Source organism: Phodopus roborovskii, unplaced genomic scaffold (genome assembly GCF_943737965.1).
Source record: "Phodopus roborovskii unplaced genomic scaffold, PHOROB, whole genome shotgun sequence".
NCBI classification, from domain to species: domain Eukaryota; kingdom Metazoa; phylum Chordata; class Mammalia; order Rodentia; family Cricetidae; genus Phodopus; species Phodopus roborovskii.
Genome location: NW_026126651.1, coordinates 1,710,181 through 1,737,657, shown reverse-complemented (window position 1 = coordinate 1,737,657; position 27,477 = coordinate 1,710,181). Strand labels below are relative to the sequence as shown.

Sequence of the window (27,477 nt, the reverse complement as noted above, 5' to 3'; positions counted from 1 at the left end):
CCATCCCTGAGGGTCTGGGGAAGCTTGGCCTGTGGGTGCTGGGCAGTGTGCCTTCCGAGGGAGTGTTGCCCACACCTACTTCCTGGAGCTGGCGTGCATCTCTCTCCTTCCTGCCTCCAGCCCAGGTCCTGAGGACATAGGCCCTCCCATCCCAGAAGCGGATGAACTGCTGAATAAGTGAGTTCTGGGAGGGGTGAGCAGGGCGGTGGGGACAGTTGGGTGGGGACAGACAGGGTGGTCAGGAGCTCCACCATCCTGACCCCCACCACCCTGCCAGGTTCGTGTGCAAGAACAGTGGAGTGTTGTTTGAGAACCAGCTGCTGCAGATTGGAGTCAAGTCCGAGTTCCGACAGAACCTGGGTGTGTCCTGGTGGCCTGGACCGGGGGGGGGGGGTTTCTGGAGTGGGGGGGGTTCTTGTCAGCAACCCCTGGCTGAGCAGGTGGTAGGGGATGGGATCAGCGGAGCTTGGATGGAACCCTTACCCACCCCCTGCAGGCCGAATGTATCTCTTCTATGGCAACAAGACTTCTGTGCAGTTCCAGAGCTTCTCGCCTACCGTGGTCCACCCCGGAGATCTCCAGACTCATATCCTCTGCTCTTGACCTTGATAGTACCCCGTGGGAAGCAGACACTCAGGGCCATACCTGTTCAGCCCCTTACTCTGAATTAGGCGCAGGCCACTTCTAAGACTGTATGCATACTCAGGGACAGAAGACAGTGACCCAGGGTACAGGACGCGTGACTCCCAGCACCCCAGCTACCTTGCCAGGCACCTTACCTTTACTGGTAGGGTCTGTGTAGGGTGTCATGCCATGGGGCTCGGGCTCCTGCACTCAGGTTAACCAGGGATGCTGGGCACACTGCCAGCCCTGCATGCCTCAGCTGAGTGGCATGCCTCCTCACCCTCCAGGGAAAGTAGATCTCCCTCTATCTGCTTATGAGGACCCGTTGTTTTGAAACATTAGTGCAGCCTAGGCCGGCCTCTACTCACTCTACAGATCGGGCTGGCTTTGAGTTCAAGGTTGAACCCTCTGCCTCTGCCTGTCAAGTGCTGTGATCACAGGTGTGTATCGGTAAGCCTGGCTCCCTGGGCCTTTTCGAAAGAGCAGTTGGGATGTTCTGGAAGTTGTATGGCAGAGCCAGCCCCCCCCATGTGGTCCTCAGTCCACATGTATGAGACTAAGACTAGTCCTTCACCCTCTGCTCCGTTCACCAGCTTTCCCAGAGCCCAAGGCAGACGGCTCTGTGTGCAGTGGAGCAGGGTGGGTGGGTTGTAGGCACCAGCCAGCCTTACACATGTTCTTGACTCGAAGGCAGGCCTGAGTATAGATGGTGACATTAGTCGCTTCCGTCTGGGTGCATGGCCACTGCTATTTAGACAGACATGTTCTGATGGTGAGTGGTTTTGTTGGCTCCTCTGGACATTTACATGTACTCGGTTGCACTCGAGGCTAAGAAAATGCTACCTTGCCCACCGTGATCCATGTGGTTATTCACCCATTTGGGCCAGGAGTGGAGGCCAGGAGATCCCTGGGTGTCCCAGATGTCACGGGTGGAAGGGTGTGGGAGTTAAATGTGGGTGACTGCGTTTGGTCCTCGCCCTCTGGCGGACCCTGGCAGGGGCTCGGGTTGTGCCACTTTGTCCCTGGCTTCCTTGACTACGGGGCCACAGCTGGCGGTGCAGACAAAGCGTGTAGCCGCACAAGTGGACGGCGGTGCCCAGGTGCAGCAGGTGCTCAACATCGAGTGTCTGCGAGACTTCCTGACGCCACCGCTGCTGTCAGTGCGCTTCCGGTGAGTGGGAACCAAGTTTGTAGAGCGTGGGCAACCAGACAGGGTCTTCGGGGATGGGGCCTGGCTGAGCTGCTTCTCCTCTGTTCAGGTACGGTGGCACTGCCCAGTCCCTCACTCTGAAGCTCCCAGTGACCATCAACAAATTCTTCCAGCCCACAGAGATGGCCGCCCAAGACTTTTTCCAGCGCTGGAAGCAGCTGAGCCTGTGAGAGGCGGGGCTGAGGGAGGGCGGGGCTGGGTGGGCGGGGCCTCCAGGGCCTGACCGTGCTTTCCACCTCCCAGCCCCCTGCAGGAAGCACAGAAAATCTTCAAGGCCAACCACCCCATGGATGCTGAAGTTACTAAGGCCAAGGTAAGAGGGAGGCCGGGCATTTACTGGGTGCGGTCTGCTGGGTGGACCAGTTCTCCCCATGAGGGTCTGACCCGGGAAAGCCTGGAGGCCTGTCGCTCTCCTTCAATACCCATCCCATTCTAGCTTCTGGGGTTTGGCTCTGCTCTCCTTGACAATGTGGACCCCAACCCTGAGAACTTCGTGGGTGCTGGAATCATCCAGACGAAAGCCCTGCAGGTGGGGTGTCTGCTTCGGCTGGAGCCCAACGTCCAGGCCCAAGTGAGTGCTGAGGGAGGGCCCGCGACTCCCGTCCCCTGCCCCCAGCGTCCCCTGCCCCCAGCGTCCTGCCTGTGCCTGTCACTCACGTGCCTTACCTCCCTGACCTGGTACCCACTCTGGGGCTCTCTCGTCCGTCTCATACGGCTGCTATGTCCACACAGATGTACCGTCTGACCCTGCGCACCAGCAAAGAGCCCGTCTCCCGTCACTTGTGTGAGCTGCTGGCCCAGCAGTTCTGAGCCCTGGCCTTGCCCTGGGAAGTGGCCAGTGCCAGGCAGCGCTGGGATGGAGGCAGCTGTGGTGGAGGGGGCAGCGAGGAGACCTCCAGTGACGACAGCAAAGACCCCGGGGTGGGGCATGCCTGGGAGCTTCCTCTGGCCTTTTGTATTTTTATTTGTTCATCTGCTGCTGTTTACATTCTGGGGGGGATCAAGGGAAGCACCCTCCCTTGTCCCCCAGAGCACAGAGGGGAGAGGGTCCGGGAGTCCGTACCTCCTCCCCTCCCCCCATTGTCGCCCTCCCTCCCTTTCCCCATCTGGGGCCGTGTATTATTGTGAGCGAATAAACAGAGACGCTACTATTCCCCATCTGTTGGCTGCCCACCTCTGGGTGATCAAAGGAATGGGGTGAGGGCTTGTAGAGTGTGCGTGGCAAGGCCCCGCAGCCCATGGGTCGGGCTCTGAGGAGACAGCAGCAGCAGCAGCAGCCGCAGCCCTAGCTGCACAGCCACCAGCTGCCACCCCACGCCTGGCCCTAGCACGAGATAGCAAGCCCTGGGGCTCTGGGCTGGGTGGACTGCAGCCTCTTCTTTCTCTGCAGGCCCCGGTTCTGGGAAAGCACAGGGAAGGCAGTGATGAGCAGCACAGCTCTGGCCCCTCCCCGCCTAGCCTCGCTGCTGTCACCCTCCTGAGGGTCACGCCCTACGCTCCCCAGTACAGACATCCAGTAGTGCGCACACTGCGATATCTTTATCTGGCTGGGCACCATCAGTCCCTGCCGTCCCCTGGGGCAGTAAAGACAGCACAGCTGCCCAATGTGGCCTCTGCCGGGTCCTCACTCCCCTCGGCTTGAGCAAAGCTCTGCCCGGCGCGGCGTGGCACCGTGGCGGGTGGCAGGGATGGCTCACTGAGCTCGGCCAAGTTAGCCTTGCTTGGCACGTGGGATAGAGTGGCTGATGGTCCTTGCCTAGGAGGGTGAAGCCACACGTCCTCATTTCTTTTGAGGCCCTATATATAACACGGGCCACCCTCAACTCCTGGTTCTCCTGCCTTGGCCAACAACGGGTGGGGCTGAATGAAGTTCCACGTGTGGGACAAAATGCTCAGTCCAGAACCAGGCCCTACTGTGGAAGCACTGGCTGGAGAAGGAATCGAGTACTAAGGCTGACCAGGGCAATTCGGGCAGTCGCTGGGTTCTGTGCTTCCGGGTGTGCATGCCATGCGGGGATGCATGCATGCCATGCGGGATGCACGCCTGCCATGCGGGATGCACGCCTGCCACTCACCTGGAGAGAAGTGTGGGGTGACCACCAGAGTGTAGAAGTGTCTGAGGAGGCGCCTGCGCTGCTCAGGGGAAGGCTCTAGAGGAAAACCGAGCAGTGGTGACTAGGTGGCCTCTAGCCCAAGGCCCTCCCCTCCTACCGCTTCCCTGTGCACCTTTATCCCGCGAGGGCTCCACAGTGAAGAGGCAGCGTCTCAGTTCCAAGTGCAGCAGCAGCAGACTGGGGAAAGGCACCATCAGCCCGCGGGGAGCTGACAGGGCCAAAGGGCCGCTCCGCCCTGAGCCCTGCCCCCCAGCCTTACCCCAGAATGTCGCTGTGTAGCGGGAACCCTTCAGGCAGAGCCCTGGGGCCCAGGGGCAGACAGGCCCGGAGGGGCTCCAGCAGCGGCTGCCACCAGCGTTCCAATAGCTGCAGGAGGTGCGAGGGGCGGGCGTGAGTTCGGGGCTGGGGTGAGGGAGGGAGCCGGCGCCTCGTGGAGCTGGCTTTGGCTACAGAGGTGGCCACAGCAGGGGGCGCTCGCGGAGGGGGTGCGACTGGGCCAGCAGCCTCACCTGTGGGTCCAGCTGGCTGAGGGGCGGGCGTGGCCCACACAGCAGACACAGCTCCAGGCCCCGCAGGAGCGTTAGGGTCAACAGCCGATGCGGGACCTGCGGCCGAGTGTAGGAGGGCGGGGCTAAGTAGGCTGGCCCCGCCCACTGGAGGCCCCGCCCCGCCCCTCCCACTCACCTTGGGGCTCCCGTGAGGCAGGTACACCGGGTAGTCGCGAGCCGCCTGCGGTGGCAGGGACCCCACCAGCCAGGGGAGCAGCACGGCTTCAGGCATGCCCAGGCGCCACCAGCCCTCGGTTGCTGCCACCACTCGGCCTGACACCAGCAGGCTGACGAAGGCCGTGCCAGTGGCCTCCGCGAACCCTGACAGGGTTTCCTGGGTGGGTGGGTGGGGGGGTCAGACTAGGAGTCATAAAGCAAGGAAAGGCCTCTCCACCTGAGCCCGGAGTGGCAGAGCAGCCCCAAGACCAAGGGCGTCATGTCACACCCTCTCTGTGAACAGCATCCTCAATTCACCATGCATCACTTTTTCTTTTCCTCCTTCAGTGATGACGATGTAACCCGAAGCTTTGGGCATGCTAACTAAGCAGCTCCACTGCCGAGCCACACTGAATGTGAGTCAGGCGTTGCTGACCTTAAACTTTGCATCCTCTTTCTCAGCCTCCAGAGTAGCTGGAGTGGCAGGCCCTGTAAAGCCAATGCTTTTTAACAACCGCGTCTACAATTTGATTCCCACTGCTTGCCAAAAAAAGTGCACAATTCATGGTCCACAGACGCTCTGGGAGAGGTGGGACCACACTTCGAGGAGCGGCAGAAAAGCAAGTAGGGATTGGCCCAGATAAGGCAGAGCTCCCTTCAAGGTTGGGACCTGCAAAGTCTTAGGTTTGAGGCCCCGGAGGAAGTTAAAGCTGATGCATGCATGTCACACATGTTGGTGAGCACCAGAGGACACAGGCCTTGGGACACTAGGCAGAGGGGAGGGGGCTTGTCCTAGGGGAAGTAGAAGCTGCAGCAGATAGGGGCAGTGTCAGGGTGAATTCTGGTGAAAAAGATCCTTTCCAAAGAGCTCCAGGCGCTCACTCCAGAATGAGAAGATGCTGGGGTGAGGCCCAGAGATATGCCACACCCATTTCTCCAGCTGCCCCGATCGATACCTGCATGAGGGTCCCCTCTGGGGGAATGACACAGTCCACACACTGGGTCAGGTCCCCGATGAGCTCAGGGTTCCCCAGGAAGCTGTCGATGAGACAGTAGCTGGCCTGGCAGAGACAAAGGGAGAAGCCTAGGTCCAGAGCAGTCCAGAGAACGCCGGGGCCCCTCCAGGGTGAACACCCGAGCTGTCCCACGGCCTGGCGGTAATTATAGTTACAAACAGGCAAGATTTAGGGATCCTAAGTGCACTGGTGTCCTAGAGGCTCACCCTCAATTCCTTCTTCAGTCTCTCTACATTCCGGATATTGGTCAGCTCCTCCAGTCCCACAATGAGAACCTAAAAGAGTCGCGTGAGAAAGTGGGACCCTTAACACAGGGGAAGGGACTCTAGTGAGAGAGGACAGGGCGGGGGTGGTGTGAGGCAGCAGGGAGAGGGCTTCTTCCCGGCCCGGGGTGTGAGGGAGGACGCAGGGGAACGAACGGGCCGAGCGCGCAGAGCTTGAGTTGGGGGACACGAGGACCCAGGCTCACCATGGCCCCAAACACCATGTGGAGCATTCTTTCCAGCATCAGCTCACATGTGCCCTCCTCGGATGACAGAGCAATGAGGGTGATGCTGAGGGGTGAAACAGAGACGCAAGAATGAGGTCAGCCTGGGGAAGGCGGCCAAGACAGCGGTGTCTGTTCCAACACCGCAGACGACACTGGGCAAATCAGGGATCAGAGAGGGTGAGTAACTTATCCAAGAGCCCACAGGCCAGGACTCTGGGATCATCTAAGACAGGGGCCACTGAACAGGTTTGGTCTCTCGTTCCCTCGCTCCCGCCAAGGGACCTGTCGTGGAAGCTCTTCCACACCACGGTTGTGTCTTCCGTCCTTGCGGAGTTCAGCTGCACGTCCAGATTCTGCCCAAACATGTGGACTCCATTGAGGGAACCGACGACAGAAAAGGGAAGCTGGCGGGTGGGAAAGCATTGTAGTCACTCCGAAGAGTGACGTGACCTCCCCACGGAGACCCGGGGGTCCCACTCTGCAGCCTCCTATGGTCCCCCAAAGTTCTTCGGGGAACCAGCCAGCCTCCACTCCCGGGAGAGCTTCCCAAACCCCTTCTCTCAGGTCAGGAACCCAACGCCCCACCTGTTGACGGGAGGGGGCGCCGCCGCCGCTGCTCCTGCAGAACAGGGGGACCCCGCTGGAGGCTGCGAGGCACAGCAGGTGAACCGTGCTTCCTGGCCCCTCATCCCCCATCTGGAAGCCAGAAAGCCACCCCCTGGGGACCTTCGGTGTGGGTCTGGGAGCATGCGGGTAGTCAAAGTTGGCCTGCAGTCCGGAGCCGCCAGAGGGCGAGAAGCGAGATGGCCAAATTCCCGCCTACCTCAACTCAGACCCTCCAACCGGATTAGATTCTCTTCCGCCCCAATCGGAAGTCATCATGACCCTAACAAAGATGGCGACAAGTAGTGCTTGCCAAGCGTTCAAGTTGGTGCCGGACAGCTTCACGTCCATCCTTTGTATACCGAGGATGAAGACGCTAGCTTGAAGACGGCGATGCTGACAAGGTGTTGACTAGCAACCTTCCTGTGTGCCGCAATAATCTGCATGATACTTTTCTTAACAGCTGGTGGAAGATGGTGACAGTGCTAATGCATTGCCTGACAACATTCTGCATGGCTTTTTCTTTCCAAAGTGGTAAAGACCTTGCTTGCCCCACTCAAAGATGGCAGTATGTTCAGGCATTGCCTAGCAACCACTATTGAGACTAATTTCCGCTTTGAAACTGTAAACAGCTGTGCCACCACCTCCCTCTCACTTTTTCAGAGTGGTTTGATCCGGGCAGCGTTGCCTAGTAACCACCAAATGAGGTGGTTGTTTTTGTTATTGGGAAAAAGGCAAAAGAAAACGTTTCCAAAATCATTTAAAAAAAAAAAATATTTCCGTAATGAACTCATGCTTATGATGGCATATCGTGTAGAAAGTCAAAGTACTGAAAACCCCGATCCATGAAACAATAGAAGTTAGCACCGAGTACCAGGACGGATTTTCACAGATAGGATATTGTACTATCATTTCCTCAGCTTTCCTCATCAAGAGCATGGCTAGGGGCCAGAGACGTGGCTGGGCGTATTAGATCACACAGCGCTTACTTTGGAGACCTGTCTGGTGGTCAATCCACTCTTGTGGCAGGAGGGAACCCACTCCACAAAACCGACCTTGGCGTACATGCCATGGCACACGCGATAGTATGTCTACAGCCTTGTATCTTTATTTTGTATTTTTTGTGAGAGACTTTCATTCTGTAGGTCAGGGTGACCTGAAGCTCACTGCAATTTCCCAGCCTTTGGTCACAAATGCCAGCCACTGCCATTCTCCCTCTGTTTTCTTTTTTGTTGTGTTTGTTTTTTGTGTGTGAGACAGGGCCTCATGGAGCTCATGCAGACCGGGACATTGCTATGTAGCCAGAACTGGCCTTGCACCTCTCACCCTTTCTCCAACATCTCCTAGGCCCTCTATGTCTTTTTGTAATCAGTTTTTATGCATGCAAGGAACTGAAAAATCTTCCTTTAATAAATTTGAGATTTCTTCCGATATGTTTCATAGATTGATTTTTTTTTTTTTTGAGACAAAAATCTCCCTGTGTGACAAAGGCTGGTCTTGAACCCATGATCCTTCTGTCCCATCTTCCCCAGGGTTATCATGGCCACACCCTTCTGATTCTGTAAATCTTCCCTGAGTTAGCACTTTTACCAGCTGGGTTACTGTGTGTTTTAGAACAGTTGCTTTCATTTATTAAGCATATTACAAAACAATATTTTTTTCTTTTGTTATTTCAAGACAGGGTTTCTTTGTGTGAAACTCCTGGCTGTCCTGTAACTTACTCTGAAAACCAGGCCTGCCCCTGCCTTCCCAGTGTTGGGATTAAAGGCATGCACTACCACTGCCTGGCCAAAACAATATTTTTTAATGACTTATTTATTTTTATTTCATGCGCATTGGTGTCTTGCCTTAATGTGTGTCTATATGAGGGTGTCAGATCCCCTGGAACTGGAGTTACTGGAGTGAGCTGCCCTGTGGATGCTGGGAATTGACTACAAGTTCTCTGGGAAAGCAATCAGCCAGTGCTCTTAACTGCTGTTGCTCCAGACCCTACAAACAACGTTACTAGCTAACTCCTGATTTTAAATTAATCCATGTTTCCTTTTTTTCTCCCTTTTGTTTGTTTTGTTTTCCAGACTTGGTTTCTCTGTGTAGTAGTCCTGGCTGTCCTAGAACTCACAGAGATCTCCCTGACTCTAACCCATATTTCTTATCTATGCTCTGCTATGTGGCTTGTTGCCTTTTCTCAGAATAGCAAGTTGGTCTCCTCTCCAAGTCTCCTCTGGTTCCCAGACTCTCTTTCCTGTTCAAGCTCTTTTTGTCTGTAAGTCCTGCCTAACTTCTACCTGACCAGCTATTGGCCAGTCAGCTGCTTTATTAACCCAATCACAGTGACAATACTCATAGTGTGAAGAAATATTCCACAAATAATTAATGATTAACAAGAGTATCCTATACATGATGAAAGAAACAGAAGGTACAATAATTTTTGTTTTGTTTTCAAGAGAGGGTTTCTCTGTTTAATAGTCCAGGCTGTCCTGGAACTTGCTTTGTAGAGCAGGCTGTTTCTAGAACACAGAGAAACCCTGTCTCAAAAAAACAAAAAACAAAACACAAAAACCAACCAACAAACAAACAAACAAACAAAACCAACAACAAACAAAAAAGCCAGGTTTGCTCTAGTCACTTTCTTCCTGGTTTTTTTTGTTTATTTTTGTTTTTGCTTTAGTGCTGGAGAAATGGTTCAGTTGCAAGAGTACTTTCTGCTCTTTTGGAGGAACCAGGTTCAGTTGTCAGCACCCACATGACAGCTCACAAACTCCTTTAACTCTTAATTCTGTCTTCTGATCTCCATGAGTGCTACATATAACATATATGTTCATATATAACACATATGTTCATGCAGAAAGATACTCATACACATTAAGCAAAAATCTTAAAAAAAAAAAAAAAACAAAAAGCTGGTTGTGATTGATTGCACGCACAGAGAAACTCTGTTTTGAGGGTGGGGTGAAGGACACAAAATAAAAAAATAAAAATAAAAAACAAAAACCCCATCAAAAACCAGGAATGGGAAATGGCTCCGGGCAAGCATGAGAGCCCGAATTCAGATTCCCTACCACTCACATTTTTAAATGTGTTTGTATCTTTCTTTCCTTTTTGTTTTGTTTTTTTTGAAACGGAGGAGTTTCTATGTGTAGCCTTGACTATTCTGCTGTTCTGGAACTTGCTCTGTAGACCAGGCTGTCCTGGAACTCAGAGATCCTCCTGCCCCTGCCTCCTGTGTGCTGGGATTAAAGACGTGCGCCACCACCGCTCAGCTCTTTTCTTTATCTTTTCCCTGTTTTCCTTTTTTTCGAGACAAGGTTTCTGTGTCTAGCCTTGTCTGTCCTGATACTCTCTGTAGACTTGGCTGGCCTCAACCAGAGATCCGCTTGCGTCCAGTGTGCTGGCATTCAAGGCGTGCGCCACCACCCCTCCCCTCCGCCCCAGCTTTGTATCTTTCTGTTAGTAAGCTTGATTATTAAGTTTCTGTCCACACATGTTACAGTAATTTTCCAGGTCATTTTATATTCATGCCGTTGGCTCCAGTGATGAGTGACTTTTATTTATTTGTTTGTTTATTTATTTTTAAGGAATGTATTTGCCTTGAGCTTCTTTCTCAGAAAACAGGGATCAGGTGTTGCCTAGCAACCTCCACTTAAGTAGGAATTCGCTTCTTTTCGAGCGAAAACATCTGCCCTGGTTTCCAAGTCGTCTGCAACTTTACGGTGTTGCCTGGCAACGCCGTTTCCGAAGACGTGATTGGACCGCTCTCTCCGGTCTGTTCCCGGTCAGAAAGACTAGAATTTATTAACTTTATCTCTGTGTGAGAACACAACGGCTGGGTCCGCGTTGCCTAGCAACCTGGCTCCACAAACTTCCCCTTCAGCTCGGGGTCGGAGACCGACTCCAAGATGGTGACCGGATGTGCCGTTTTCCGATTTGTTTCGTTCTTGATGTTGTGAACAGAAGTTTGTTCGGTCTCAAGAGGCGCCCAGGGGGACTTGTTGTGCCCATTTTGAGAGTTTCGTGGTGTGGGAATCGCCAGGGTATGGATTAAACCGCCACTCCCCGGATGCCCCGCTCAAACATGGCCGCACCGGCTTCAGCAGAGGCTGCCAGACGTCCGGCGCGGGTGAGCGCCTCGCGCAGGCGCACTTCTGTTCGTCCCGGGACGGCGAAGGCGGCGGCGGCCCTGGCGGCGGCGGCGCGGGGCATGGTCCCCGGTTCCGAGGGCCCGGCTCGGGCCGGGGGCCTGGTGGCCGACGTGGTGTTTGTGATCGAGGGAACGGCAAACCTGGGGCCGTACTTCGAGGGGCTCCGCCAGCACTACCTGCTGCCCGCCATAGAGTGAGTGAGGGCCGGCGCGGCCTCCCGCTGCCGCAGCCTGCAGGCAGGGACGCTGCATGCACGCCCTCTGTCTCCGCAGGTACTTCAACGGGGGACCCCCGGCAGAGACCGACTTCGGCGGAGACGTGAGTGTGCGGCCGCGTCGCGGGGAGGGAGGGAGCTGGGTGTGGGCGGGCCTGGTCGGAAGTTGGGCGGCCCGGTTCCCCGCCAGAGGCCCCAGTTTTAAAGTTCTTTTGCCCTGTCCTCCCAGTATGGCGGAACCCAGTACAGCCTTGTGGTGTTCAACACGGTGGACTGCGCTCCAGAGTCCTACGTGCAGTGCCACGCTCCTACCAGCAGCGCCTATGAGTTTGTCTCCTGGCTCGATGGCATCAAGTGAGCCTTTCCTCCTTTTGGGGGCAGGGTGGGTGGGGGTGGGTCCCATGGGTCCCAGCAGAACAAAACTTGTCCCCGGCAGGAATGGGAGCCCGGGGTGGGGGGCGGGGCAGAGCACACAGCCTCGTAGGGTGCTGGCACCTGACACACACACACACACACACACACACACACACACACACACACACGGTAAGCTGTGTGAGTGTCTGCTCTTACCGCTTGCCCTGGCCTCGTGTTTGGTTTGCAAATGAGTAGCAGTGTAGACTGCTGGGTGCTGGAAGGGCCTCTGAAGCTGACCTTTCCGTGTGGATCCACAGGCTGGCTACGGTCAAGGCTTATTTGACAGTGCTGATCTAGGCCTTCCTGATTTGGTAAAGTAGGTGTGCTTTGAATGTCTGCTGTGTCCCGGGTTTGTGTATGTGTGCACGTGCAACACAGTGGAAAGCCGGCCCTTGCACTCCCCTTGAGGCTGTCAGGACGAGTGGTTAGTGTAGAGCATGACTGAACATGACTTCCCATGCTAGTCATTGTTGACACTTAGCACTCAAGGGTTTGTTTTGTTTTGTTTTTGTCTTTTTTTTTTTTTTTTTTTTTTTTTTTTAAGATTTATTTATCATGAACACAGTGTTCTGCCTGAATATATGACTGTACACCAGAAGAGGGCACCAGATCTCATTACAGATGGTTGTGAGCCACCATGTGAGTGCTGGGAATTGAACTCAGGACCTCTGGAAGAGCAGCCAGTGCTCTTAACCCCTGAGCCATCTCTCCAGCCCAGCACTCAAGTGTTTTTGTTTTTGTTTTTTTCAAAAGACTGGTGTATTTTTGTTTAAGGTGTACAAGTGTTTTGCATCCATGTATATCTGTGCCCCTCTTGTGTGTTTGGTGCCCCCTGGAGGCCAAAAGAGGGCGTCACATCCTTTGGAGCTGGGAATCAAACCTGGGTCCTCTGGAAGAACATTCAGACAGAGCTCTAGAAGATTTTTATTTATATTGCCAGGCAATGGAGGCACCTTTATTCCTATCACTTGGGAGGCAGAGGCTGGTATAGCTCAGTGAGTTTGAGGCCAGCCTGGTCTACAGAGTGAGTTCCAGAGCAGCCAAGACTGTTACACAGAGAAACTCTGTCTTGGAAAAAAAAAAATTTTTTTTTAAATTTATTTTATGTACATTGGTGTTTTGCATGTATGTCTGTTCAAGGGTGCCTGCTCCTCTGGAACTGGTTACAGACAATTCTAAACTGGCATATGGGCATAGGCAATTGAATCCTGGTCCTCTGGAAGAGCAGTCAATGCTTTTAATGGCTAAGCCTTCTCTCCAGCTCCAGAAACTGGATAATTATTTGTTGTGAGGGCTGTTCTGGGTGCGGTGAGATGTGTGTTTATGCTGCTGGGACTGAACCCAGGGCTTTGTCAGTGCCCTGCCTCTGAGCCATATCCTAGCACCTCAGAGAATGTTTAACATTGTCCCTGGTCTTTACCTGCTAGCTGCTGGTGGCTCCCCTACACAGTTGTCTGTAGGCATTGTTGAGCGACTCCTAGAGGGCAGATGGCACCTTAGTTAAGAACCGCTGGGCTAGATTGAAGTGAGACCTGGAGTTCTGGGAAGGCGCAAGGTCCACACTGCTGCATGTCAGGGTTGGCGTACATAAGGCCGCCATCACACTTGGTTAGGCATGAGTCTGAGAGCCTGTGCCAGCCAGCTCTGTTCTGTTGAACTCCTGCTTGGCTGGTAGGTCTCCTGGGTACATTTCTGTGCAAGGAACTTGCAAGACTTTTCTTATGGGCCAGTTGTCTGCTTCCCGTCACTGCCTCCGCTTCTGGACCTCCGTGGAAGTCCAGGTACCTGCTGTCTCTCCTCTAGATGCTTCCAAGTAGGGTCTGGCTCCTACAGGGCTTAAGCAGATAACTGTGTAAACAATGGCTGATAGCTGCTGGGAAAGCTCCTCAAAGACACCAGACCTCTGTGGTACAGACTGTAAGAAGACTGGGCTCCTCCCTTAGAAAAAAGACTAGCCATGGGCACTTGAAGATAAAGGGAGATGCTATCTGGGCAGTGCACTGTGTCCTCTCCTCCATTGTACACTTAGAGCCCTGTAACACAAGTGTCCCCATTTGGAGGCCTCTGCTACTGCTGGGTTTCAGCGTTGTTTAACTCTCTCAGAATCACTGTTTTGGTCAAGGCCTGTGGCCCGTGTCCAGGATGTTCGGGGCAGGCCTGGAATGGGAATCAGAGTCGGTAGGACTTGTCCCTGCTTGAGAAATCTCACCTGCTGCTTTGATGGTGGTGCTTGGAGACGAGGCACACAGGGTGTTAGGAGGCAGCCTTGCTCTGGGCTTCTTTGTTTGTTTTTTTTTTTTTTTTTTTTTTTTGAGGCAGGGTTTCTCTGTGTAGCATTGGAACTCGTGGAGATCTGCCTGCCTCTGCCTTCCTCCTGGTGAGATTAAAGGTGTGTACCACACCACTGGCTGGGCTATTTTTCTCAGTTAAAATGTAGCTGACAGCACTGGATGTAGATGTTCAGTAGACAGGAGTCCAGCTTCCTGTGCCTTCACAGGAAGACAAGGACTACCCCTGTTCCATCCCAGGATTCCCGTTCCTCCTAGTTGCTGTTCACATTTCCTCTGCCTCAGGAGAGAAGGATGGGACAGGATCCAAGACCCAGGGTGCTTGGGCCTGAGGACACTGTGGAAGCTCATAGAGATTTCAGGTGCATCTGTTCATCAAGCCATGCCCAAAGTTTTGTGTGGCCTCTACAAATTATAGAGCCGTAGCCAGTGGGTGGAACTCCTGAGTGAAGGCTGCAAAGGTAGCCATGATGGGTGGGGCTGGGGAGGAGCAGCTATGGTGGTGGATGTGGCTTCCACAGAGTTAGGACCTGTACTGTGATGGTGGTGTCAGGTGATTGGGCTTCCTGGAGGAGAACATGGTGTGCACATATCAGGATAGGCAACTTGGACTAGCACCCAGACCAGTGTAGTAGCTTTCAGGAAGAGTCTGGGTAAAGATAGGTGTGTCGACCATTCTGTGTGCCTGGCAGACAGAGGGCACAGCAACAGTGTAGGCCCAGCTAAATGTTCTACTGGCTAGACAGCCATTTATTCATCTACCAACCATTTGTAACATACCCCCCCAAAAAAACAAACAAACAAAAAAACAGGCTTCTCTATAGCTTTGAAGCCTGTCCGGGAACTCACTCAGGCTGGTCTCGAACTCACAGAGATCCACCTGTTTCTGCCTCCTGAGTGCTGGGATTAAAGGCTTGCGCCGTTGCTGCCGCCGCCACGCAGCTACCATAGGCCTGTTAAGGACTAGACAGGTAGACCAGGCTGGAGACAAGAAATGAGAGGGCTCAGGCCCTGTCCCTGCCTGTGGAGGGACAGTAGGGGTGGGCTTCCTATGCGGCCATAGGAAAGCACCAGAGTTTTGGAAACAGTATAGAGGCTGCAAGGCCAAGGCCAGAGCTCTGGCAAAGAGGAAAACCCCTGAAACATGGAGGAAAGGCTCCTTCCTGAGCTCTCTGGCTGCTACTGGCCAGGAACTCTGTGACTTGGTCTGCGTATAGCCTGTCTATGTTTGCTCCTACCTTCCCCTTTTTCAGAGAGATTGGGGTGCTGTCTCTTCCACTACAGTAGTGGAAACAGTAGTGACTGTTTCCAGGAAGGGTACTGTGGTTAGCCCGGCCACGTCACTGCGAGTGCTTTTCACTGGTAGCACTGGAGGAGGCTGTCTACGATCGTGCTACTCCCCACCCTCCCAGGGCTGAGGAGGAGGGTTACCAGCTGCTTCCTAAGAGAGGCTGGAGAGATGGCTCAATAGTTAAGAGCACTGGCTGTTTTTCTAGAGGACCAGGGTTTAATTCCCAGCACCCACATGATGGCCCCAGTACCAACAAAATCCTATAAAAGCCAGACATAGAATGTTTACCTTTAATCCCAGCACTTGGGAGGCAGAGACAGGGTGGTCCCTGTGAGTTCCAGGACAGCCTGGGCACACCAGTGAGGCAGATGGCCCCTTCAGGAAAGGACAGCAGGAGGATGGTCAGGGCACAGAGGCCGGGCTCAGTGCTCTGGGTCCTTCTCTCCCCTTTGCTGATGCCTTTTCCTGTCTTTTTCTCCCTGCCCAGTGCTGCTGTCACCCAGTAAAACTCTGAGGATGGCATCACATAAGAGCCAGCACAGTGTGGGCGGGTAGGGAGGGGCTAACTGGCTGTCCCACAGGTTCATGGGCGGTGGTGGCGAGAGCTGCAGTCTCATTGCGGAGGGTCTGAGCACTGCCCTGCAGCTGTTCGATGACTTCAAGAAGATGCGTGAACAGATGTGAGTATGCCCACCTCCTGGGAAATCCTCCTCAGTCACACCCTGGAGGGGGAACAGGAACAGGGGCCCTGTGCAGGCCAGGGCAGCCCAGTACCCTCTGACCAGACCCTAGCTAGGGACCTACCTCCTGGCGCCTTATCCAGTAATTGACTTAAGCCTGAGAGCCTCAGAGCTGCCAGCTGCAAATGATCCCAGTGGGTGAGAACGTGACCTCCAGCTTCCAGTACCTGCTCCATTCCTTGACTTTGTCCCTAGCAGTGGCCAGACACATCGAGTCTGTCTCCTCATCTGCAACTCGCCCCCATACCTGCTGCCTGCAGTGGAGAGCACCACATACTCAGGGTGCACGACGGAGAGCCTGGTGCAGAAGATAGGGGAGGTGAGTCTGGGGTGCGCACCCCGTGTGCGAGGGAGGAGGCTGGCCACACCTCGGGAGCCTCAGGAGCAGGCTGGGGTCGGAACCCTGAGTCAGAATAGGCAAGGGCTCTGCCCACTTATGATCGGCCATACTCAGGGTCCCCTGGGAAAGCGGTGCCAGCCTTTGCCACCCACTCCCCGGCAGTCTGGTGAAAGCTGTGGGGGAGGCTAGCCCAGACACACTTATGGAGGCCTCGCTCTTACCCTGCCCCTTCCTGCAGCGTGGTATCCACTTCTCCATCGTTTCTCCGAGAAAGCTGCCAGCCCTCCGGCTCCTGTTTGAGAAGGCAGCTCCCCCTGCCCTGATGGAGCCATTGCAGCCACCAGTAGACGTGAGCCAGGACCCCAGGCACATGGTGCTAGTGCGTGGGCTCGTTCTGCCTGGTGAGGCCTGGGTTTGGGACGTGGGGGGAGCCCCTCTTGAGCACGCTCTTGATGGACTCTGTATTCCTCTTTCCTGCTCGCCACCGCCTCTCTCGGGCCTCGGCTGTCTGCCCTGTGCTCAGTTGGCGGCAGCTCAGTCCCAGGCCCTCTGCAGCCCAAGCAACCAGTTCCTCTGCCACCAGCTCCGTCCTCAGCAGCCCCCCAGCAGGCTCTGCCCCCTGTCCCACCGCAGTACCAGGTAAGGATGTTACCTGGGACCCAGCTCCTAGAGCCTTGCAGAGCTGTGGCCTCATAAGAGGACCTAATGGAGCACTGGGTTACAGTGTGAGGGAGGGCCCCCCCCCCAGCCAGGAGATGGCCTCTGTGCTGATGGAGTCCAGAGCTTCTGGACCCTGAGAACTGTATAGTTTGCCTCATCTAGGGGTGATGTTCTTCTCCCCATGTGACAGGTCCCTGGGAACCTAAGTGCTGCTCAGGTGGCTGCACAGAGTGCTGTGGAGGCCGCCAAGAACCAGAAGGCTGGACTGGGCCCACGCTGTGAGTCCTGGAAGCGCAGAGGGGGTTGGCTTCACAGGCCTTATGGCCCTGTTCCCACTCATGTTTGTCTTTCCCACAGTTTCACCCATAAATCCTCTCCAGCAAGCTGCTCCAGGAGTGGGGCCCCCCTTCAGCCAGGCCCCAGCACCCCCGCTGGCTCCTGGGCCTCCTGGAGCCCCCAAGCCGCCTGCTGCTTCCCAGCCTAGCCTGGTGTCCACTGTGGCCCCTGGGACAGGCCTGGCACCCGCGGCACAGCCCGGGGCCCCCTCTATGGTAGGCACCCTCTCAGCACCCAGCGCTGTTCTCGGGGGCCTGGGAACAGATCCAAGCTCGTGCTGTGCTTTGCAGCTCAGGGGCAGGCCTGTGGGCCCCCAACTGTTCTGGGGTGCCCTATAGCTTTGGGACTCTAGATCCTCATGATTGCCATGGGCGGTCCCTGACATGCCTGGTGATTGTAAAGGAAGCACCTTTGTCCCGCCCCTGTTAGGTAAGGTCCCCTCACTGCCATCTGTCCTCAGCAGGCAGGCACTGTAGCCCCAGGCGGGGTCAGTGGTCCTTCACCAGCCCAGCTTGGGCCTCCTGCCCTTGGCGGGCAACAGTCAGTGTCCAACAAGCTCCTGGCCTGGAGCGGGGTCCTCGAGTGGCAGGAGGTGAGTGGACTTGAGGGCTGGCTGGCAATGTGGAACGTGAGTTTCTCCCAGAGGGTCAGCGCTTGCTGCTGGAGGTTAGCCCAGGGGAAGGCTAGGGTTTGTGGGCCAGGTGTCACAGTCGGGGTTTAAGTGTTGAGCTTCCTCTTGGGCCCCTGGAGAAAGGACAGCTCTCCAGGCCCGATGGGACCAGAAGTGACTCGGTAAGCAATGGGAGAGAGCTCACCGGGGCACAGCCCTGAGGCCAGCCCTCACGGAGACGCCTGAGGGCGAGTAGGCGTTGAGGCCGAACAGCCGAACTCTGCTCTCAGGAAGTGTGTCAGGTGCAGCTCACCAAGAACGGCCGCTTTGGTGCTCGGTGGTGACTGCTTGAGGGAAAGGCAGAAGTTCTGGTTGCTGGATTTGGTCAAAAGGGTCATGCTCCGGAGCCCACCTTAAGGTGGTTAGAGTAGTCAGCGTGGCCCTTTTGACCCTGTACGAAGGCAAGAGGAGAGACCAAGACCATAAATGTCGACAGTGCAGACACAGTACTAAATTTTCATGGGGGGGGTTATGTTGAGTCAGGTAGTGGTGATCCGTGCCTTTCATCCCAGCACTTGGGAGGCAGGGGCAGAGGCAGGTGGATGTCTGTAAGTCCACGATCAGCCTGGTCTATAGAACAAGTTCCAGGACAGCCAGGAGTGTTACACAGAGAAACCCTGTTTCAAAAAACAAAATCGGAGGGGGGGGGGGGGCAGAAAAAGATTACTTTGAAGCCAGGCATGGTGGTGCACGCTTTTAATCCCAGCACTTAGGAGACAGAGGTAGGCAGATTCTGTAAGTTCAAGGCCAGCCTTGAACTCTACAGAGTTCACTCTACAGAGTGAGTTCCAGTCACAGCTAGAGACATATAGTGAGAACTCCACCCCCACCCAAAAAAATCTATGTTGAAGCTCAGTAGTTGAGCAATTGCCTACCAGGCACAAAGCCTCCATCCCCAATCTCTTATCTCTCTCTCTCTCTCTCTCTCTCTCTCTCTCTCTCTCTCACACACACACACACACACACACAGAGCAAAACCTAGAATTTGGGCTCCCCCCACATTCTGGAGGACAGTGATTATAAGACTTTGGGCCCAGAGGAGGGGCCCAGTATTTGAGGACTTTGGGAGCATGAGTTGAGGTGCTGGGAAGGTAGGAGAGACTATGGGAGCTGGTGGAGGTTGAGTCAGGAGGCCCTGCCTGATTAACCATTTCTCTTTCAGAAACCAAAGCCTGCATCTGTGGATGCCAACACCAAGCTGACGAGGTCTCTGCCTTGCCAGGTCTATGTGAGCCATGGAGAAAACCTGTAGGTATTTGTCAGGGTGGGGCAGGCCCAGCCCGCCCCACCCCGCCCCTGATTCTCCTCTTCCTGTGCCCAGGAAAACAGAACAGTGGCCCCAGAAACTGATCATGCAGCTCATTCCTCAGCAGCTGCTGGTGAGCCCTGCCCGGCCATTAACCCTGTTTCCCACATAATGCTTCTCCTACCTCGTGTTGCCGCCATATGACGCCTGCATTTTTCCAGACAACCCTGGGCCCACTGTTCCGGAACTCAAGAATGGTTCAGTTTCACTTCACCAACAAGGACCTGGAGTCCCTCAAAGGCCTCTACCGCATCATGGGCAATGGCTTTGTGAGTGTTGGGCAATGGGTGACCACTAACTTCCGTCCCCTTCTCTACCCAGGGGCCTAGAGCTAGGAGTTTCTGTCTTTACCTTGGGTTCCCTTTGTGGCGCTGCAGTTAGGACCTGGGCCTTGCTTTACCTCGTGTCCTAGCCCTGCTGCATCCCTGTCCCACAGTACTGTATGTGTTGATGATTTGAGATAAGTCTTGCTGTGTAGTAAGGCCTCCACCTGGATGTCCTTCTGCCTCAGGCTCCTGAGGGCTGGTTTGTAGCTGTGTGCTGTCCGGCCTGGCTTCTCTGACCCTCTTCCTTCCTGTGTCCTCACTCTGTTGCATAGGGCTGGCCCTCATGCCTCATAGAACCTTCCAAGCGAGCTCACCTTCCTGGGGGCTAGTGGGTTGGAAGTTGTGTTTGGGGAAGACCCAGGCGCCTGTGTGTACTGCATTGGGAGCGATGACTTCTGCCCAGCCGTCTCCCAGGCAGATGCTGCTGGTCATGAGCCTCTCAGCCCTTTTCCCCCCAGCTGACACTATTGCCTGCTGTACCTCAGGCTGGGGCTGTTGTCAGGAAGGTCAGCTGGGCCAAGGACCCTCTGGTGTGCTCTGCTGGCTTCCTCAGTGAAAACACTGAATTCTGGGGGAATGTTCCAAGATGGAGTAGCAGGAACTTTGCTGTAGGCCAGGACGCAGAAGAAGAGCTCAGTGCTGTCAGTGCCTAGGCCTTTCACGGCACAAGATGGCTACCTCAGCTTCTGAGTCCTTTTAAACGTTTGGAAGAGGTGAATCTCATTCAGGAAATGAGAGATGGCCACAATTTCTGACCAGGCCTCCTTTTCTCTGGGTCTGTCTGGGTCCCTAGACTGCATCCCTGTAGGGGAGGACACTCCACTACACTAGCCTGGGTGGCATTGCCTGTTCTGTGCTGGACTAGGGAAAGGAGAGGAGTGTGTTGATGGGCACCAAAGCCAGTTAGTTCCCTGAGAGCCCGTGGAGACACCCTGACTCCCAAAATGGCTGCCTTGTGATGTTGCCATTCTCTGATCCACGCTGGTAGGCCCTGGCAGAGAGAGAGAGAGAGAGAGAGCCACCCTCAAGGGTCTAATCCCATCTTCCTGGCATCTTCCGCAGTAGAGCCCTTTCTAGTGTGATTGGAGGAGGCCAGCCAGTGCTGTGTAGTGAGACATGAGGCGGGTCCTGTCAGTGACCTGCTGTCTTCCCTATCAGACATGAGGCGGGTCCTGTGCTGTGACCTGCTGTCTTCCCTCTCCTCAGACATGAGGCGGGTCCTGTCAGTGACCTGCTGTCTTCCCTGTCAGACATGAGGCGGGTCCTGTCAGTGACCTGCTGTCTTCCCTGTCAGACATGAGGCGGGTCCTGTCAGTGACCTGCTGTCTTCCCTGTCAGACATGAGGCGGGTCCTGTCAGTGACCTGCTGTCTTCCCTCTCCTCAGACATGAGGCGGGTCCTGTCAGTGCTCAGCAGATGCTTTGGTCTGAGTGCCTGTCGCTCTCAGTCTTTTGTTTCCAGGGCAGCTGCCAAACTGACCTGGCCTCCTTGGCCTTGTACAGTGAGCTGAGCCCTCCCTACTTCTTAGGCATAGGGCTTGTAGAATTTTTTTTTTAAACTATTTATTTATTGTGTTTGCAACATTCTGCCTCCATGTATTCCTGCTGGCCAGAAGAGGGCACCAAGTCTCATTACAGATGGCTGTGAGCCACCATGCGGGTGCTGGGAATTAAACTCAGGACCTCCGGAAGAGCAGTCATTGCTCTTAACCTTTGAGCCCCCTCTCTAGCCCCGGGCTTATAGGATTTTATAGCTGAGGTAGGGTAGTCCGTGACTCCCAGGTGGGCTGCTCCTGAAGAGTCTCTGTCCACAGGCGGGCTGCGTGCACTTCCCGCATACAGCCCCGTGCGAGGTGCGCGTGCTCATGCTCCTGTACTCCTCTAAGAAGAAGATCTTCATGGGCCTCATCCCCTATGACCAGAGTGGCTTTGTCAACGGCATCCGCCAGGTCATCACCAACCACAAGCAGGTCCAGCAGCAGAAGCTGGAGCAACAGCGAGGGGTGAGTGTGGGGGTGGCAAGCCAACGGCCTCTCCTGGCTCCCCAGAGCCCGGTCAGCCAGTCAGGAAGCCTCCCGTGTGATGCCCAGGACTCACCTGAGCCCGTGTGCCCCGTGTGTCCCAGCAGGGCAGCTCTAGTCCCTTCTCAGTCTCCACTTGAGTCCCTGACATAGGCCAGGCAGGGCGTGATGCCCCTGCTAGACGGTGTGTCCCCAGAGGAAGGCACCCTGCTCCTGCACACCAGGTCCGCCAACAGTCAGACGCCTTCCCTCACCACTGACCTGTCCTCTCTGTCCCCGTGCAGATGGGGGCGCAGCAGGCACCTCCAGGCCTGGGCCCCATTCTGGAGGACCAAGCGAGGCCCCCGCAGAATCTAGTGAGGACGCGGGTGGGGACTGGTGGGCGGGGCGGGGTGGGGCAGGGTGGGGCAGTGTCCTACTACTTATCCTCCCTCATGCTGTCTGTTGCCCAGCTCCAGCTCCGTGCACCACAGCCCCAGCCTCAGGGTGCTGTGGGGGCCTCTGTGGCTACAGGGCAGCCCCAGCCCCAAGGCACTACCCAGGCCCCCACGGGACCACCCCAGGGTCCTCCAGGAACGGCCCCTGGCCCACCTCCATCTGGACCCATCCTTCGGCCCCAGAACCCTGGGGCCAACCCCCAGTTGCGGAGCCTCCTCCTTAACCCACCACCGGTGAGACTTGGGGATAGAGCAGCCGGAATTGCAGGTTCTTCCCCGGGGTCTCTGGGAGGAAGAGGTGGGCTATGCCAGCAGGGCCTTCCTGGAGCACAGGCTGGGCCCTCTGAGCCATTGTTTGTCTTCCCCAGCCCCAGACTGGGGTCCCCCCACCCCAGGCCTCCCTCCACCACCTGCAGCCTCCAGGGGCCCCTACCCTGCTGCCTCCTCCACATCAGAGCCTGGGGCAGCCCCAGCTGGGGCCACAACTCCTGCCCCCTCCACCGGCCCAGTCGTGGCCCACACAGCTTCCCCAGCGGGCTCCGCTGCCAGGTAAGGGTGTTCTAGGGGAGGGTGGAGGTCTAGTCTGGGAGTCCTTGCAGCCACTGGCGAGGACCCCCTTACCAAAGGGCCTCCATAGCTCTAGGGGGCTCAGAGGGCCATTGGGAAGCTCAGCCGTGGGAGCGATGCTTCAGTGAGTGAGAACTTCCCACAGTTCTTATCTGCCGCCCTGGGATGCTGGAAGATGCCTTAGGGTCAGTGATGCTGTTGGGGGAAGGGCTCCCAAAAGGTCAAAGGAAAGTGTCTGTATCTAGTTGGGCTTAGAAGGATCTCTGGGTCTGGCGGTCCCTGGAGCTTCTAGAAACCTGACTACCTTGGGTTCCCAGAAGAGGAGATGAGAGGCCCAGGGTCCTCAATGGCCCCAGGGACCACTGGGAGATGCAGCCCTTCCCACTGCCCCCCAGGTCAGATGCTGCTGAGCGGGGGTCCCCGGGGCCCGGTCCCCCAGCCGGGCCTGCAGCCCAGCGTCATGGAGGACGACATCCTCATGGACCTCATCTGAACCCAACACCCAATAAAGTTCCTTTTAACGATGCCCGGCTCCCGTCACTGACGCCCCTAGGGCTGTCTTTGCTCTCGCCTTGCAGACTCCCCAAGGCCCCGGCTGGGTGATGCTGGGCCACGGGGTGAGTTGGAGGCAGCATGTTGTGGCCTGGTTCTGGGAGAGTCAGAGGCAGGTGGGCAGATAGTGTACAGCTCATGTGCACTCGAGGGTTACAGAGCCCAGAATGCCTCTGACCCAGCCAGGGTTCCGAGGGGCCTGGAAGGAGAAGCAGCAGTTGGGAGCCAGGAGGTACTAAGGTGCAGCGAGCCAAAGCCTCAGAAAAGGGACGTGCAGGGTCAGGAGGTGCATACTCCTGGCGATGGGCATGGCAGGGAGGAGCCAGGCTGGAATGCTTGAGCCTGGTCCCGGGCATGCAGGGCCAGGGAGGTCGCCAGTGGCACTGCTGTCAGAAAGGCTGATGTGTAGGAGCAGGGCAGGCAACAGGCAAAGTCATGGGACATGGCACGTGCTACACCAGGGTCAGGGTGTCCCCATGGGACGGTGTGCTGTGCTTGAAGCCGTAGCAGTTCAGGCTGCACACAGCAGGTGCTGACCGGGTTCCACTTGGAGGTGTGGATGGTTGAGGTCTTGCAGGGTCTTCTCAGGTTTGTCCACAGGTGGCCTCCTTGGAGATGCTGTGAGATGTCTGTCGCACAGGCACGTTAACTGTGAGTGTGGTCTGTGCCTGGACCACCACTGCCTGAGTTTGGGACACTGGTTAATGTGCAGTCGCCCACCCATCCCAGGAGAGAGGCTTCAGTCTAGTGGCCGGTGGGCCACCACAAATGACTTTTGTTTGGCCTTCCCTGTGTTAGCATGTGTCACTTTCTTCCTTCTAGTTAGCTGTGAAACTCAAGTGAAATTCACACACACACACACACACACACACACACACACACACACACGCACACACACACGCTCCCCTCAACATGTCAGATACCGACACCCTGGGTCTACCCTCTGCCTGGCAGTAGTAGCTGGGTGAGCCCTGTCAGCGGGGCTCATGCTCTTGGCTTCGCCACAGTCCCACCACTCTCTTGCTCTTCCACGGTGAGGCCGGAAAGCCCGGCCTCTGTATTGAGGCCGGCACCGTGGTGGTCCTGTGGTAGCATTCAGAGAAAAGTGAAATCTTTCTTGTACCCATGTCTCCTTCAAAAGTGGCCAAACGAAAGAAAGAAGGAGAGGGCCGCGTGTTTCGAGAAAAATGGGAGCGAGACTATTTCTTTGTGGAAGTGAAGAGCATGCCTACGTGCTTAATATGCAAAAAAAACGTGTCAGTGCTGAAAGAGTACAACCTGAAGCGCCACTATGAGTCCCAGCACAGCAAGAGCTACGACCAGTACACAGCGCAGAGCCGCGACCTGCTCCTGCAGGAGCTGAAAAGGGCCCTCAGAGCCAGCGAGGCGCTGGAGAGCCACGAGTAGGAGCCAGGAGCGATGTGGGAAGAACTTCCGTGTCCCGAACAGAGCTGCATCCTCAAGGCTGTCCTGCGAGTCTGACAAGCTTTTGCAGGCTGAAGCACACAGGAGTCAGAGGCCTTAGAGGGTCCAGTTGCCTGATCCACAGCTGCGGCCCTTTGATGGCTGTGCAGAAACTCTGACCACGTGGTTAGCTTTATTTATTCGTGGTGGTGGTGATCTCCGTGCAGCTGAAGAAGTATGCGATGGCACCAAGCCAGCCCCTCACTTGGAAGTGGCTTGCTTTCATGCATGTACATGTCAGAATTCATAAGCACAACTACAGCCCCGTCACAGTGACCGGGCCACCCTGTACCTCATCCCACGTGGTACTGTTTGTCAAGGACCCGGGTCAGGTCCTAGCCTCAGTCACCAAGGACTCCAGATGAACTGCGCCGCCTTCACACTGGCACTCCTGTCCTTGAACTGAGCCAATTGTCTGAGACCGGAGTGTGCAGGAAATCGGAACTGGCCTGCTTGTTCATTGTGAAGTGCAGAGCCCTGCCCTGGCTCCCTGGAGGTCAGTTAGAATCTTCTGGTTGAGGGTCCCACCCTCTGAACACTGAATCTGTCTCAAGCAGGGTTATTCACGAACAGCTCCTGAATGTATGACTGTGGTGTGGTCCTGGCAGACGGATGCCATTGGCGTGGAACCGTGTGACTGCTAACCCTTGCTGCAGCTGGCTTCTGGAAGTGAGAAGTGGCCAGGACCAGTCACCCACACTGTGAGACCCAAGACCAAGCCCTCCCGAGGGCCACACGCTACTTGAACCTGAGCTAACACTGGCTCACTTACCCTTACCGGTTGTGTGAACGCAGACCCCAGTGCAAGCTGCAGTGCAACAAGGTGCTTGCAATTCTGCAATATGGCAAGGTCCCTCAGCCTCTGCCCAGCAGGGCCCCAAGTGTCTGGCTGCCCACACTTGTGACAGTCACTGTTTTCATTACAGACCTTAATCAAAATGCCATTTTAAGGATCAAGGTTGCTGTCCCATGCAAGGCCCGGCACTGGCATCTGGGTGTAGAAGGGCAGGTGTCAGCCTTCTAGCCTCCGCTCAAAGGCACAAGAGAATTACAAGAGAGAAATTTTAATAACTAAATATTTCTATTTTTCAATTTGTATTTTTTCAATTTTGAATTTAAAGTATGAACTCTAGTGTCATACATGTTTGTGTTGTGTTCCATGCGTTCACCATAGCTCAGTAAAGATCCAATTTGATTATCCTTCTGGCCGTGGGCTTTCCTTCTCCCTGACTAATCCACCCACTCCACTCGTGGGACAGCCTGGCTCCTGCTGGCTGGTGAGCTTCTGCACCTGCCCTGGGGTCTGGATGGGAGGGGCCCTTCCCCTGGGTGATTCTCACAAAACTAAAGACGTAACAGGGGACCCAGGTGGCAGCTGAAGACGTGAAGGCAAGGTGGGACTTGGCCATGCAGCCAGTGTGTGCCCGTGGCTCCGAGGCATGGGATGCTAGGGACTGTGGCGAACCTGGAGAGTGCTTGCCCCCCCGGAGGCCTTCAGACCAAAACCACACACACCGAGGACCAAACAAAATCTGCTGTGCGACCTTGGAAGAACAAGACTCCAGCACCAGGACAGGCTCGGTGGAGACCCGTGTTTTAAGGGGTGGGCAGGGGTCAGGAAGCTGGGAGAAGCAGGCAGGTTCTCAGAAAGTGAAGTGAATGATGAGCGTACCAGGAAGGCACCAGGCAGAGGTTCTAGAGAAATGGGGTTTGCCCTCAGAGTGAATTGAAAATGGTTGTAGTGGGCCTGGAGGTTAAGAGTGCTGCTCCTGCTGAGGAGCTGAGTTCAGTCCCCAGACCCATGTCATGTGACTCACAAACACCAGGCCTGCACTCTGGAAGCACACATTGCTGTATTTATAAGTAATCACTTTGGAGTTTATGGCAGGTAGTGGTGCCAAACTGGACCAAGAGTGTTCAGTTCCAGGAAGAACTGGCTCCTGGCCTCCAAGGACACCTGCACACATGCATACACACAGTTAAAAACCACAGGAAAAGAATGCATGAGCCAGACGCCCTCCCAGCTGCTCAACAGGCTGGCCTCTCGGCCACATTCCCCGTGTGTCAGTGTCGCCCTGCCCCAGGATTCTAAAGACTGCAGTGCCACGCACAGGAAAGTTGGGGACTGTGGTCACCGAGCAAAGCCAAACATGGCCAAACCTCACAACACAAACCAACCAGGTCGCAGGACCAGCCAGCCGGGAGCCAGCATAGAGCTTTGCAGGTTGGTTGGTTGGTTGGTTGGTTGGTTTGGAGGGGGTCTCATTGTGTATGTGGACCAGGATGACCTCAGACTCAGAGATCTGCCTTCAGTGTGCCTCCTGAGTGCTGGGATTAAAAGTCTGTGCCACAGGACAGGCATGAAGGTGCACGCCTTTAGTCCCAGCACCTGTGAGGCAGAGAAGGTAGATCTCTTGAGTTCAAGGCCAGCCTGTGATACACAGAGAGACAAATTTTGTGCCACCCTGTCCAGAAACGTCGCTGTTTGGACCAGGCCTGGGCCTGGAGGGGACAGGAATTTAACAGAGAACAGAACGATGAGAGAGGAGGGTAGCCAGGCTTTTTCTCCTGGAGGGCACTCAGGATGGCGAAGCAGGCACAACAGGAGTTTAAGGCCGGCCTCCCGGGTCCTCACAGACAGGGTTACACAATAAGACCAAGGTCAAAATCAAAACCGGCAGGATATAGTTAGTGTGTAGAGTATTTGTCCAGCTTCCAGGAGAGCCCAGCCTCCAGCACCACAAACACCCAACACTGACAGTTGCAAAACTGTCACGACTGGAGTTTTCAAAGATGGCCACTCACCACACCTGAGGGGAAGCTAGGAGGAAGATAAAGTCTAAGAGAATGTCAGATCAGTGGTGCTAGCTAGTTCATTAACTCCTGTGCCAGGAAGGCCGGCCACGGAGGCCTTGTCTCAAAAACAAAAGGAAAAAAAAAAAAAAAAAGGAT

The 27,477-nt window shown here is 55.4% G+C and overlaps 3 protein-coding genes across 4 annotated transcripts in view; 2 read left to right on the top strand and 1 right to left on the bottom strand.

Moving 5' to 3' along the window:
• Window positions 1-2,884, top strand: part of Ap2a1 (adaptor related protein complex 2 subunit alpha 1) — a 28,972-nt gene extending 26,088 nt beyond the window's left edge. The window contains exons 17-24 of one of the 2 annotated variants that reach the window (XM_051174384.1): window positions 121-177; window positions 278-360; window positions 497-586; window positions 1,672-1,795; window positions 1,884-2,000; window positions 2,078-2,147; window positions 2,271-2,405; window positions 2,567-2,884. In XM_051174384.1, the coding sequence (XP_051030341.1) occupies window positions 121-177; window positions 278-360; window positions 497-586; window positions 1,672-1,795; window positions 1,884-2,000; window positions 2,078-2,147; window positions 2,271-2,405; window positions 2,567-2,644 (754 nt within the window). In that variant the 3' untranslated portion in view covers window positions 2,645-2,884. Of the gene's footprint in view, window positions 1-120; window positions 178-277; window positions 361-496; window positions 616-1,671; window positions 1,796-1,883; window positions 2,001-2,077; window positions 2,148-2,270; window positions 2,406-2,566 lie in introns of those variants that run through there. The other variant, XM_051174383.1, reaches the window with a different exon arrangement.
• A 52-nt stretch (window positions 2,885-2,936) lies between these two features.
• On the bottom strand, window positions 2,937-7,153 carry Fuz (fuzzy planar cell polarity protein). The gene is made up of 11 exons (XM_051174385.1): window positions 6,744-7,153; window positions 6,441-6,562; window positions 6,138-6,222; window positions 5,875-5,943; window positions 5,609-5,713; window positions 4,633-4,830; window positions 4,458-4,553; window positions 4,208-4,314; window positions 4,061-4,125; window positions 3,910-3,984; window positions 2,937-3,233 (listed from the first exon to the last, which is right to left on the bottom strand). The coding sequence occupies exons 1-11, from the start codon at window positions 6,852-6,854 to the stop codon at window positions 3,019-3,021; spliced, it is 1,248 nt and encodes a 415-aa protein (XP_051030342.1). The 5' UTR covers window positions 6,855-7,153; the 3' UTR covers window positions 2,937-3,018.
• Window positions 7,154-10,818: 3,665 nt separating this feature from the next.
• Window positions 10,819-25,725, top strand: Med25 (mediator complex subunit 25). Its single transcript, XM_051174363.1, has 18 exons — window positions 10,819-11,093; window positions 11,173-11,218; window positions 11,344-11,468; window positions 15,689-15,787; window positions 16,046-16,166; window positions 16,426-16,588; window positions 16,711-16,826; window positions 17,038-17,125; window positions 17,205-17,398; window positions 17,647-17,775; window positions 19,016-19,101; window positions 19,175-19,232; window positions 19,321-19,428; window positions 21,299-21,487; window positions 21,790-21,861; window positions 21,958-22,176; window positions 22,311-22,491; window positions 24,203-25,725. The coding sequence occupies exons 1-18, from the start codon at window positions 10,819-10,821 to the stop codon at window positions 24,466-24,468; spliced, it is 2,535 nt and encodes an 844-aa protein (XP_051030320.1). The 3' UTR covers window positions 24,469-25,725.
• Window positions 25,726-27,477: the final 1,752 nt, after the last annotated feature.

Bases quoted from the DNA above. Each gene is read 5' to 3' on its own strand.
- Med25 (XM_051174363.1), top strand. From the start codon at position 10,819: ATGCCCCGCTCAAACATGGCCGCACCGGCTTCAGCAGAGGCTGCCAGA. The intron at 16,827-17,037 runs GTAAGGATGTTA...CCCATGTGACAG, and splicing joins CTGTCCCACCGCAGTACCAG to GTCCCTGGGAACCTAAGTGC. The intron at 21,862-21,957 runs GTGAGGACGCGG...TCTGTTGCCCAG, and splicing joins CGAGGCCCCCGCAGAATCTA to CTCCAGCTCCGTGCACCACA.
- Fuz (XM_051174385.1), bottom strand. From the start codon at position 6,854: ATGGGGGATGAGGGGCCAGGAAGCACGGTTCACCTGCTGTGCCTCGCA. The intron at 4,831-5,608 runs GTATCGATCGGG...CCACCCACCCAG, and splicing joins CAGAGGGGACCCTCATGCAG to GAAACCCTGTCAGGGTTCGC. The intron at 4,315-4,457 runs GTGAGGCTGCTG...CACCTCCTGCAG, and splicing joins TCAGCCAGCTGGACCCACAG to CTATTGGAACGCTGGTGGCA.